The sequence below is a fragment of the Sinocyclocheilus grahami genome, unplaced genomic scaffold (assembly GCF_001515645.1).
Source record: "Sinocyclocheilus grahami isolate Dianchi unplaced genomic scaffold, SAMN03320097.WGS_v1.1 scaffold992.1, whole genome shotgun sequence".
NCBI lineage: Eukaryota > Metazoa > Chordata > Actinopteri > Cypriniformes > Cyprinidae > Sinocyclocheilus > Sinocyclocheilus grahami.
The window spans coordinates 534,666-546,778 of record NW_015506171.1 but is presented as its reverse complement, the minus strand read 5'-3'; the positions used below and the strand labels follow the sequence as shown (position 1 = coordinate 546,778).

At 38.8% G+C, this 12,113-nt stretch overlaps 2 protein-coding genes across 2 annotated transcripts in view; both read right to left on the bottom strand.

Moving 5' to 3' along the window:
* Window positions 1-9,762, bottom strand: part of LOC107565292 (E3 ubiquitin-protein ligase ZNRF2-like) — a 59,701-nt gene extending 49,939 nt beyond the window's left edge. The window contains exon 1 of the mRNA XM_016250510.1: window positions 9,147-9,762. Within this exon, the coding sequence (XP_016105996.1) occupies window positions 9,147-9,543 (397 nt within the window). The 5' untranslated portion in view covers window positions 9,544-9,762. The remainder of the gene's footprint in view (window positions 1-9,146) is intronic.
* A 1,238-nt stretch (window positions 9,763-11,000) lies between these two features.
* Window positions 11,001-11,675, bottom strand: LOC107565306 (E3 ubiquitin-protein ligase ZNRF2-like). Its single transcript, XM_016250527.1, has one exon. The coding sequence runs from the start codon at window positions 11,454-11,456 to the stop codon at window positions 11,001-11,003; it is 456 nt and encodes a 151-aa protein (XP_016106013.1). The 5' UTR covers window positions 11,457-11,675.
* Between the last annotated feature and the right edge of the window lie 438 nt (window positions 11,676-12,113).

Sequence of the window (12,113 nt, the reverse complement as noted above, 5' to 3'; positions counted from 1 at the left end):
GTATATTGTCGTGTTGTGCCGCGCCGCTCACGTCCTGTAGACAGGGTGTATTTAACCTTCTTATTTAGGCTACTTTCTTGTTTAACTATTATTTCTTTGATATTTGTTTTAGTGTTTTGCAGGCTGTGTGTTCACTGAAGGAAGTGCTCAAATAAACATGCATGCTTGTTAAAAGATGATTGAAATTTAAGGGGGTCTGAATACTTTCCGTACCCACTGTATATAGCCTATCAACAGCGCACCACCGGCGGTAGTTGGTCCCGTCACAGCCCTGTTTACTTTAATTCTGTTTTTAGTAATTTAATCCCTTAAAACTCATCTTTGATAATCAAATTGACATCTCAACATTTTTTTCTACATGAAAATTTGTCATGCCTCAAAATGTAACTCTCCACCCTTACCTCATTAAGTATGCATGCATTCATTAATATGCAAATTAGTCTCCACCTCTACTCAATCACACCATCACACCTGCTCCACTTTCATTCAGTTAACTGAAGTAGTAAATGCTAAACAATGACAATATTGTACTATATCTTTGAACCAGAAACTGATTACGAAGAAGACAAGCGATTTATGCAGGGTCGTCTATAAGTCCACGTAGCAGAGTGATAATACATTTCCCTGCCCCTCAAGTTGACGGGATTGGCTACATGTTTGTGATGGTAGAAAACGGGCTGTTTCAACCTACGTTTTTGAAACTGCCTTTGGTTTAAAGAAAAAAAAAAAAAAATGCTTCGCAATGATGTTTACTAATGAATTTGGACATGGTTTGTCTTTAAGCATAATAAAAACACCAGATTACAACATTAAAAGCTTGATTCCACAGGCGGTCTTTGCATTTTTTCTAGTCTAATAACAAGATCTTGTGTACACTGATAAAAACAGTGTATGAACTGCCTTAGTGTCAAAACTACTGTTATATTTATCAGTTAGATTGGTATCAGACAATCACAGTACTAAAATATTCATTATCTGTACCTACTCGTGCAATAATAACAACATTAGCTTAGACAAAGCTGCATTCAAACAGCATGTCATAAGCGAATGCATTGGTGCTTTGGACATCTGCGATGGTCTGAATTCAGATATAAAATCAGGCAATGGAGATATCCACTCTTTCACCACATCTCAGTCGTGTGGACAATCTCTTCAGTCTCACACTGCAGGGCTCTACAGCATTTGCGACTGAAAACTACTGCGTGCGACTATGAAATAATATTTAGGAGCACCTGTGCGACTGACCCGATCAGCTTATTTGTGTTTGCGCTGAGGGAGCTTCAAAGGTTCTAATATACGTACGTGTTTCTGCAGCGTTGAGTAATGTATCACAGGCATATCCTCTCATTATAACAAAGTGCTGACGGGGTGTAAATAAGAGATTCATTGTGCAGTGTAGAGAGCTTCGTCGATTATAATGGAGTTTTGTGAGATCGGGATAAACTAAGAGGAGTGACCGCTTTTAATGATTATTAAGGGAGTTTTACAACAGTTCATTAAACAAGAAGTTAATATTAAGTAATTTAATTAATTTATGCATTTAGCAGACGCTTTTAACCAAAGCGACTTACAGTGCATTCAGGCTATACATTTTTTACCAGTATGCGTGTTCCCTGGGAATCGAACCCACGACCTTTTGCGCTGTTAACGCAACGCTCTACCACTGAGCCTCAGGAACACGTATAAATGACTTATATTGTCTGACAACAACACAATTGCCTTATTTTGCTCTATTTCGGCAACGAAAATAGGTTCAAACAAAGTAACAGCTGAGCCGCTGTGCATCTTCATTCAAACACAGCGGTGTTTCGTTTATGAATGAACTGCATTTTTAAACGAATCTAGTGAGTCAATGATTCAATTACCCATTCATAAAGACAGTCACGTACTTCATTCCTGAATGAATCAGCCGTTCGAACGAATCAATTCAATGAATGATTCAGTGATAAAATCAGTGACTTGCCGCCACCTGCTGGCAGTTTTAGTTATCTTTTCTGTTATTTAAATCATTTAATATTTCTATATTCAAAATGTTATTTAAAACATTAACCTCAACATGAATTTATGAATTGAATTGCACTCATGCGACCTCTGAGCCTCATTAAACGTCTGAAAATACGCCTACAAGCCAAAAATGTATTTCTTAAATACTCATTTCATTTGATTGGTAACTTATTCTACTTGTTTTTATTCTGTTGTTTTAATTAGAAATGTTAAAAAGCATATGCATATATATATATATATATATATATATATTTAATTTGACATTACAAAGGTAAAAACAAAATTCCCTGTAAATCACTTTAAGGAGTCAAATATCACCTCGTAATGGGAAGGTTAATTTTTTTAACAGAGTTTTTGATTACTGATTAGAAGGTGCTCCTAAATTTTTTAAATTAGGAGCACAAGCACTCCTAAAAAGAAAAGTAAGTGTAGAGCCCTGCACTGTCCAAATCAGATCTGGATGAGACCGCTGACACCGCACAGAGTCATTTACATTAAGTAAATATTGATCAACGATTAGTCAGCTAGTAAAATGAGTAGTCTTGGAAGCCCTAACAGATCTCAGCTGCTGTAAATATGCCAACATGTGCTGCCACCCTCAAAAACACAACTGCAGCGATCATTCACCAGCTTGTGGGTGAAGCCGTTCTGGTAAAAGGAGCCGCACAAAGCCTGTTGAGTCAAAGTCAAGTCCGAGAAACGCAGAGAGCAAAGGGCAGCCACAACTAACACTTCCTGGCTTTCATTTAACGCGAGAGTGAAGCGGGAGGAAAGCACTGTGTGTTTAATGTACACACCGCTCAGCTCGGCTCTCTTTATGTGTGTGTTTTACTAAGTGTGGACAGTATGAACATGTATCACATGTCCGGCGGGCCGAGCTTATGAATGGCAAAGGACGCGTTTCTGAAAGCACAGCGATGCCGAATCGAGCTGCTGGATCTGGTTTCATTGGTGGTTTGTGGTTAGGGAATGTTCTAGGCTTCTGTCAACAGATTTGTAGAACATGAAGACATCATTAAGACAACATGAAGTTAAAACTAACCTTATTTAATAGTCTTAATAAAAGTTTCTGCACTTATTGTGCTTAATTCATCCGTGCATGATTGACTTGAAAGTTGTTGGTGCAATGCAAGGACACAATGCATTTCCAATATAGTGCATTTCCACGGCCACTCAGTCAATGCTTACGTTTATACCAGCTGCGCCGCGTCCAAGAACTCATGCTTATAAGTCCGTTTGTCAGTACAGTCATTAACATAGCAGATTGAAAAGTTAGTATCTTTCTGCAGTCCAATAGACGGCAGTGCGGTGGTGGCTTGAGTCTGTTGATTGGTGATTTAATGCTACGTTGTCACGTAGTTGGTGAGACTCAATGCTATAAAGTAAATAAACAATGTCCCCACTTTTACTCTCACAATGAGCTTATCATACTCGTTTGCTACAATAGAAGGGCCCTATGATTTCCGCAATGCAGAAAACGCAGACGGAAGCGCAGAATCCAGTCATAAAAACGGAATTTACTGTATAAGGTGGAATTTCACGGAATCTGTCATATTTTTGATGAATAAATAAAAAACAGGTCAGTACACTTAAATTAAATCGCCATATAGACTAGTGTCTGCAAAAAGACTATTTGAATACAAATCCTCATGTTCTGTGAGTTCATGTGATTAACAGAAAATAAACACAGAATGTGGAATTTTTTATTTATTTATTATTTATTCGTTTTAGATGTTTACGTTTGGAAAAGCTTGTTAAAAGTTTGTTAAATTGTTAAATACCCTGCCTCCATTACATATTTATGTCACATTATTATAAGTGTTTGATCACCAAATTTGAGTTATCATTGCTAAAAATGTGCTTATATTCTGTTTATGTATATACTGTATTCTATATACAGTACAGTACAAGTAAAAAGTTTGGACACGAATGGGAAGTGTGTCCAAACTTTTGACTGGTACTGTACTATAATATACATATAGAATATCGGACGATATATCAATATCTTTTTTTTTCTTTACTCCCTAATATCGGTATCGGCCCAGCTCTAGTAGACATGATCGGAGGAGACATTCATGTCTGGAGCACAAACACAGCATGATGAAGCACACACTGAACTTTAATACTTAGTTTTAGAGGTTTCAATTCATCACTCAGAGCACTAGTACTAATGATACTGCTTTAGCAAACACTACTGATAAATGCTGATTATGAAAATGCTAAATTTTGCATGATTTTGCCAGAGAGATACAGAGAGAGTCTGTTAAAGGTAGGATTCCCCCATGCGTTTCAATAATTGAAAGTGAACTAAAGTCTCATTTCCCTTTAAAAACTCCCTCCTTGATCTCATCCACAGTCGGTTAAAAGTCATATAGCCATTTCAACAATGTTTAAAGATTAACTTCAATCACCAGCGAGAGCCTGTTACAGAATTTTAATTCAACGGCTGGGGAAATTCCGTCTCAGAAACGCACAGCCTCACCTGCCTTTCCACTGGATTTGAATATTGTTTGTAAGAAACAATGAACAGCCAAAATGAAAATAAACATCAGCAGTTATCACGTTAAAACATGTAGAAGCCATATTTCACCACAATATCAAGAGAAAAGATAAAAATACAGCCCATTTTACAACCATTATTTACTTGCAAGTAAAGCCCTCCTGTAGCTCAAACAGTAGAATATGCAACACAAAGGTCATGGGTTTGATTCCCAGGGAATGCATGAACTGAAAAATTCTATGTATGCATGAATTGTAGGAATGCATAAATGGAAAGCATTTGCCAATTGCATAAATAAAAATGTAATGTAATTGGTACCTGGGTAATGATTCAGAATGGTTATTTTCAATAATGTAAAACACATTTTAAAAGAAATATTAAAATGAAAGATTATAAGAAATTACACTAATACAATGTTTTAAATTAATTTGCAATTATTTTAAAGGAACAGTTTACCCATGAATGGAAGTTTGCTAAAAATGCACTCAAATTTTTTGTTTCTTCATCAGATTTGGAGCATATATCAATGTTTTGAAATGTAGATTTGAAATGTAGTACTGCATCAGTGTCTCAGCAATGGATGCTCTGCAGTGAATGGGTGCCGTCAGAATGAGAGACCAAACAGCTGATAAAAACATCACAATAATCCACAGCACTCCAGTCCATCAGTTAACATCTGGAGAAGACAAAAGCTGAAATAAATCCAGCATTAAGATGTTTTAACTCAAATCCATAATCCATAACGCGTCCTCCAGTGAAAAAATCATCTGGTCTGAATCAGGAGAGAAATCTGCACAGATCAAGCACCGTTTACAAGCCAAAACAGCTCTAAACAAATATGTTGGCTGCATTTTGATGTGAGAGACAAAAGGAGATGGACTTTTTCACTGGAGGAAGCATTGTATTTTAGCTGGAAGCAATGGTTTGAAGTTAAACATCTCTTAATGATAGAGTTGTTTCTTACAAACACGCAGCTTTTGTCTTCTCCAGATGTTAACTGATGGACTGGAGTGCTGTGGATTATTGTGATGTTTTTATCAGCTGTTTGGACTCTCATTCTGACGGCACCCATTCACTGCAGAGCATCCACTGGTGAGCAAGTGAAGCAATGACACATTTCTCCAAATCTGATGAAGAAACACTCATCTACATCTTGGATGGCCTGGGGGTGAGCACATTATCAGCCAGATTTCATTTTTGGGCGAACTATTCCTTTAAAGCAGTACAACAAATAATTTACAATTTAAATAAGAGCGATTCCACAGTTTCTGTCCACAAGGGGAGAAGTCCTATTACCAGTTTTGTGAACCATACACAACGCATGACTCATAACTATACCAAATTAGGAACAAAGCAAAACATGAACTGGGATTCAACCAGAATTTTATTAAACTGAATTAGATTAAGTACACTTTCTGCTTGAATTTACACTGTTTTTCCGTCCATGTTACATACGCTAAATTTTACATCAACTCAACTTTGATCAAATTTGACTAATTTACCATTGCCAGATTTATCCTGCTTTTCACACAGCTGTACCCCAGGTTTTCTCAGGATGTTAACCTGAGGACAATGGCTTTCTCCATGAAGATTGATTTTGCAGGCTATTGTCCTTGCAGTTAGGCCTAAACTGTGGAATCGCCCATAACTTCAACAAATGTGCACAGTGTAAAAGAAAATGTAATGGCCCTAAAAAATAGGCTTCATTTTCTTATTTATTTTTTCTCTTCTGATTTTGAGGTGAAATGTGACCAGAACCTGTTCTTGACAGGTTTCCTGAGATTCAGCCAGTTAAACCACATGACACCAGTGTTGATGAAACATCAGATTACTGAGCAGGTTCTCAGAAATACAACAACAAAAGACCCGCATGACGACTGAACTGCTCGGAAATAACCATCATCTCTACACCTGATCAGACAACTCCCTAACCGCACCTGTTGGTTCCTCTGAACACGTCGCAGTCTCTCGCCACAGATGCACCAGCATGCATCTGTAAAAAACGGCCTGCGATGCTGCACAAAACTGCACCAGTTTAGAAAAGATCATCCAGAATAAAAATAGGTTCATCACATCCGTCCACAAAGAGATCACTTCAACCCATAATAAACCAAAGCATATTCTTTCTCCACTGCAGGAAATAAACCTCCAGTTTGGTCGGTTTAACCTAGTAAGCGGTGGTTTGACCTACTGGTTAAAGATCAGTGTCCAGTTGCATAAACACACCCACTACGCTTTATGCACTTTTACTTTTCAGATTCAAATAAGGCCAATCTACTTGTTAATGTAACTTGACTTGGTGTTATGACCAGTTTAATAAAAAAAAATTAAAAAACACGTCTAACTTGTAAGACTTGGTTATTTATTATGCAACCGGACACTGGGCTAGTAACTAAAAGGTTGAAGGTCACCAGATCGCGTCAACAGTAATAAACCAAAACATCTTTCTACTTTGGGTCATAAAAACAAACCACTAGTTCGGCTGATTTAACCGTAATAGGTGGTGTGATCTAGTAGTGGTTAAAGATCTTGGCTGGTAACGAAAAGGTTGAAGGTTCAAACTCCACAAAGGTTGATTCATTAACTATCACCATTATGACATAAGCTGGGTAGTTGACAAATAATAACAAAAAAAATTGACACTTAACCTCTCAAACTTATATATACACACACACATTCACTTATGCATTTGCATTAATATTAATATAAAATATTGATATGAAACTTCATGGGCGTGATATGCGTGTCAACTACTCATATAAATATACAAGAGTTAGAACAGGTCAAGTATGTCATATCAACAACCAATAACAATCAGTACATTGTTTATGAATCGGTTTATCATAACAGGTGGGTATAGATCTGGTTTAACCAGAAATTGGTCGTTGCTCAGGTGGACTAACTAGAACCTTTAACTTACCGTTCATACCGTTACCGAACCATACACTCTTACTGATTGTTTGGAATTATAAATATGAGCGTAGTTCATCTGTTAATACCTCATGCACTTTTTAGTTTGTTGTTGTTTTTAGTTTGTTACTCAGACGCAGGCAGTGCGCTGCACGAGACAAAAAAGTAATCTAGCCAAAACAACCGCATAGCTGCTCTTTAGTGTAGATGCATGCTGATTTTATCAGACGATGCCGTGATTATAAATGAGAGTGACTCCTGGTTAACATGTATTAAAAGCAGTCGTGTTTAGTCTCTATTTAGTGTGGTATTTTTTGACAATATTCACTCATCATGACAGTAAAATAAGTCATTCTAAGTCAATATACTGCAGTATTTCCTCTCAATCAGGAGAAAATATGGTTAAAAAATAAATACCGTCATGTACCGTGAAACCGGAATAGTTTTAAAAAATACCGTGATATAAATTTTACCGCCCAGCACTACTTTAACTAAAAAAAAAAAGTTACTCAAGTTTTCCACTAAACTATAGGTAGAAAAGTTCAAACTCCACAAGGGAAGATCCATTAACTATTATAAGATGAGTAGTTCACAAATAAAAACTTGAGCTTGACACTTAAACTTGTTAACCTCTTAAACTTATACATACACATTTGCATTGATATTAACATAAAAACATTGATGTGAAACTTCAAGGGCACAATATGACTGACTTTCTTGTATATTTATAAGGGTAGTTGGCACATATCAACTACCAACAACAGTCAGTACACTGCCTATGGGTCAGTTACTCATAACATGTGGGTATAGATCCGGTTTAACCAGCTGGTTAAAGACGCTAAAACTAGAACCTGTAACTGTTAACTAGAAAACTGTTTAGGTTGACGGTTCAAAAACCTTGATCATGACATAAGATGGGCAGTGTTGCCAACTTTAGCAACTTTTCAGGCTACCCTAGCAACTTTTTCTTCCAAAAGCACCTAGCAACAAATTTAGCTATTTTTAAAAATTTATTTGGCAGTTTTAGCAACTTTTGATAAGCGACTCAAACGATAAAAAGGCACAATTTACCATTTAAATTACACAAAAAGAGGAAACCAAAGATGCCTAGCAGTACACACGTTACAGGAATTAAGTTATCTGCTATTTGCAATTGTTTAATAGTAATAATAATTGACTATTGTTATTTTTCATTTATGAGACACTTTGTTAGTAGCTTGTACCTGCGACTGTTGATGAGTTGCACTGTTTCTTACAGTACACTGTAAGAAAAATATGCAGAAAAATGGAAAAGGTTTTATCCGTTCAATGGATTTAAAAATAGCCATTTATATTTTAATACTACATTATGCATTTATATTGCTACGAACAGATCTAAACTAACATATATAAAATAAATATATATATATATATACACGTTTTTGCTGAGATCTGACAATTTTGCGTCGTGATTACGTAATGACGTCATCACGCAATGTCATCACAACATCATTTAGCAGACTCCCCCGAAAATGAGAGTTTTTAAAGATATAATAGAGTTTGAGCTTAGTGACCTTTACATATAAACACATTTACATAGATATTAACACAAAAACGCGAACTTCAAATACTTTCGTGTATATGTATATGGGTAGTTGACATCGCTGTGTGGGTCGGTTACTCACAACAGGCGGTTAAACATCTGGTTGAACACAAACTGGTTGTTGCTTAGGTGGACTTGCGTAACTCTTACCTCCGAAGAGATGAGGCGACAGGTGAGCAGGTAAAGATCCGATCAAGAGCCTCGGAGCGCCGGTGGACCGCTCTCTCTCTCCGCCGTTCTCCTCCGGTGTGCTGTTACCGGAGTCCTGAGAACTGTACGCTCCCGAGGTCGGTATATTAATGCTCGACTGGGGTCTTGCGGCCGGTCCTCCAGTGCCTCCCCCGACGGAGCGCGTCCTGGAGCCGGTATAGTGCGAGGCCACCGCCGCTGAGGACGACGCCGATGAAGATGAAGCACCTGAGGCGCCGTGAGCGGGAAACCGCATCGCCACAGCCGCCGTTCTGCCGCCGTTACTCGACGGGAGATCCGAGCCGGAGTACGCTCGAGTGCGGCCGTTTTCAGCGGGACTGCTCTGTTTGGCCCCCATTCCGTCCGGTTTTAATGATTAAAGACAAACAAACACGCACACCGGGAAGCGTCGTCCGTTACATCTGACGTCACCGGCGAAACTTTTTTGCGAAGGGCTTTTTAAATCGGCGTCAGCGTGAAGTTGCGGTTTCCCGCGCTTGTTTTTGCCTCATTCGCTGTTGCTTTCTAACTAACGTCGCCTGGGCCATGTCCTCGCGCGTGGAAACGTGACGCTTCGAAGCCGCAAAACAAACTGATTTCGACTGCGGAGTGCGAAAGCGAGGCGGGGGGCGGGGCTTAAAAAAAAAAGTTACTCAAGTTTTCCACTAAACTATAGGTAGAAAAGTTCAAACTCCACAAGGGAAGATCCATTAACTATTATAAGATGAGTAGTTCACAAATAAAAACTTGAGCTTGACACTTAAACTTGTTAACCTCTTAAACTTATACATACACATTTGCATTGATATTAACATAAAAACATTGATGTGAAACTTCAAGGGCACAATATGACTGACTTTCTTGTATATTTATAAGGGTAGTTGGCACATATCAACTACCAACAACAGTCAGTACACTGCCTATGGGTCAGTTACTCATAACATGTGGGTATAGATCCGGTTTAACCAGCTGGTTAAAGACGCTAAAACTAGAACCTGTAACTGTTAACTAGAAAACTGTTTAGGTTGACGGTTCAAAAACCTTGATCATGACATAAGATGGGCAGTGTTGCCAACTTTAGCAACTTTTCAGGCTACCCTAGCAACTTTTTCTTCCAAAAGCACCTAGCAACAAATTTAGCTATTTTTAAAAATTTATTTGGCAGTTTTAGCAACTTTTGATAAGCGACTCAAACGATAAAAAGGCACAATTTACCATTTAAATTACACAAAAAGAGGAAACCAAAGATGCCTAGCAGTACACACGTTACAGGAATTAAGTTATCTGCTATTTGCAATTGTTTAATAGTAATAATAATTGACTATTGTTATTTTTCATTTATGAGACACTTTGTTAGTAGCTTGTACCTGCGACTGTTGATGAGTTGCACTGTTTCTTACAGTACACTGTAAGAAAAATATGCAGAAAAATGGAAAAGGTTTTATCCGTTCAATGGATTTAAAAATAGCCATTTATATTTTAATACTACATTATGCATTTATATTGCTACGAACAGATCTAAACTAACATATATAAAATAAATATATATATATATACACGTTTTTGCTGAGATCTGACAATTTTGCGTCGTGATTACGTAATGACGTCATCACGCAATGTCATCACAACATCATTTAGCAGACTCCCCCGAAAATGAGAGTTTTTAAAGATATAATAGAGTTTGAGCTTAGTGACCTTTACATATAAACACATTTACATAGATATTAACACAAAAACGCGAACTTCAAATACTTTCGTGTATATGTATATGGGTAGTTGACATCGCTGTGTGGGTCGGTTACTCACAACAGGCGGTTAAACATCTGGTTGAACACAAACTGGTTGTTGCTTAGGTGGACTTGCGTAACTCTTACCTCCGAAGAGATGAGGCGACAGGTGAGCAGGTAAAGATCCGATCAAGAGCCTCGGAGCGCCGGTGGACCGCTCTCTCTCTCCGCCGTTCTCCTCCGGTGTGCTGTTACCGGAGTCCTGAGAACTGTACGCTCCCGAGGTCGGTATATTAATGCTCGACTGGGGTCTTGCGGCCGGTCCTCCAGTGCCTCCCCCGACGGAGCGCGTCCTGGAGCCGGTATAGTGCGAGGCCACCGCCGCTGAGGACGACGCCGATGAAGATGAAGCACCTGAGGCGCCGTGAGCGGGAAACCGCATCGCCACAGCCGCCGTTCTGCCGCCGTTACTCGACGGGAGATCCGAGCCGGAGTACGCTCGAGTGCGGCCGTTTTCAGCGGGACTGCTCTGTTTGGCCCCCATTCCGTCCGGTTTTAATGATTAAAGACAAACAAACACGCACACCGGGAAGCGTCGTCCGTTACATCTGACGTCACCGGCGAAACTTTTTTGCGAAGGGCTTTTTAAATCGGCGTCAGCGTGAAGTTGCGGTTTCCCGCGCTTGTTTTTGCCTCATTCGCTGTTGCTTTCTAACTAACGTCGCCTGGGCCATGTCCTCGCGCGTGGAAACGTGACGCTTCGAAGCCGCAAAACAAACTGATTTCGACTGCGGAGTGCGAAAGCGAGGCGGGGGGCGGGGCTTGCCGGTGACGTCATAATCCCGGGAAATAAACGCTAGTAGGCGCTCGCCTTCAATGTGCTGCTGCGTTCTGTCCTCTCGCGCGCGTCTGCTGATGCTGTTGTTGTGGTTTATGACACATTTGTGACCCTGGACCACAAAACCAGACATAAGGGTCCATTTTGATTTTTCATCTCAAAGCTGAATAAATAAGCTTTCCATTGATGTGTGGTTTGTTAGGATAGGACAATATTTGAAAATCTGGAATCTGAGGGTGCAAAAAAATCTAAATATTGAGAAAATCATCTTTAAAGTTGTCCAAATGAAGTTCTTAGCAATGCATATTACTAATCAAACATTAAGTTTTTTGATATATTTACGGTAGGAAATTTACAAAATAT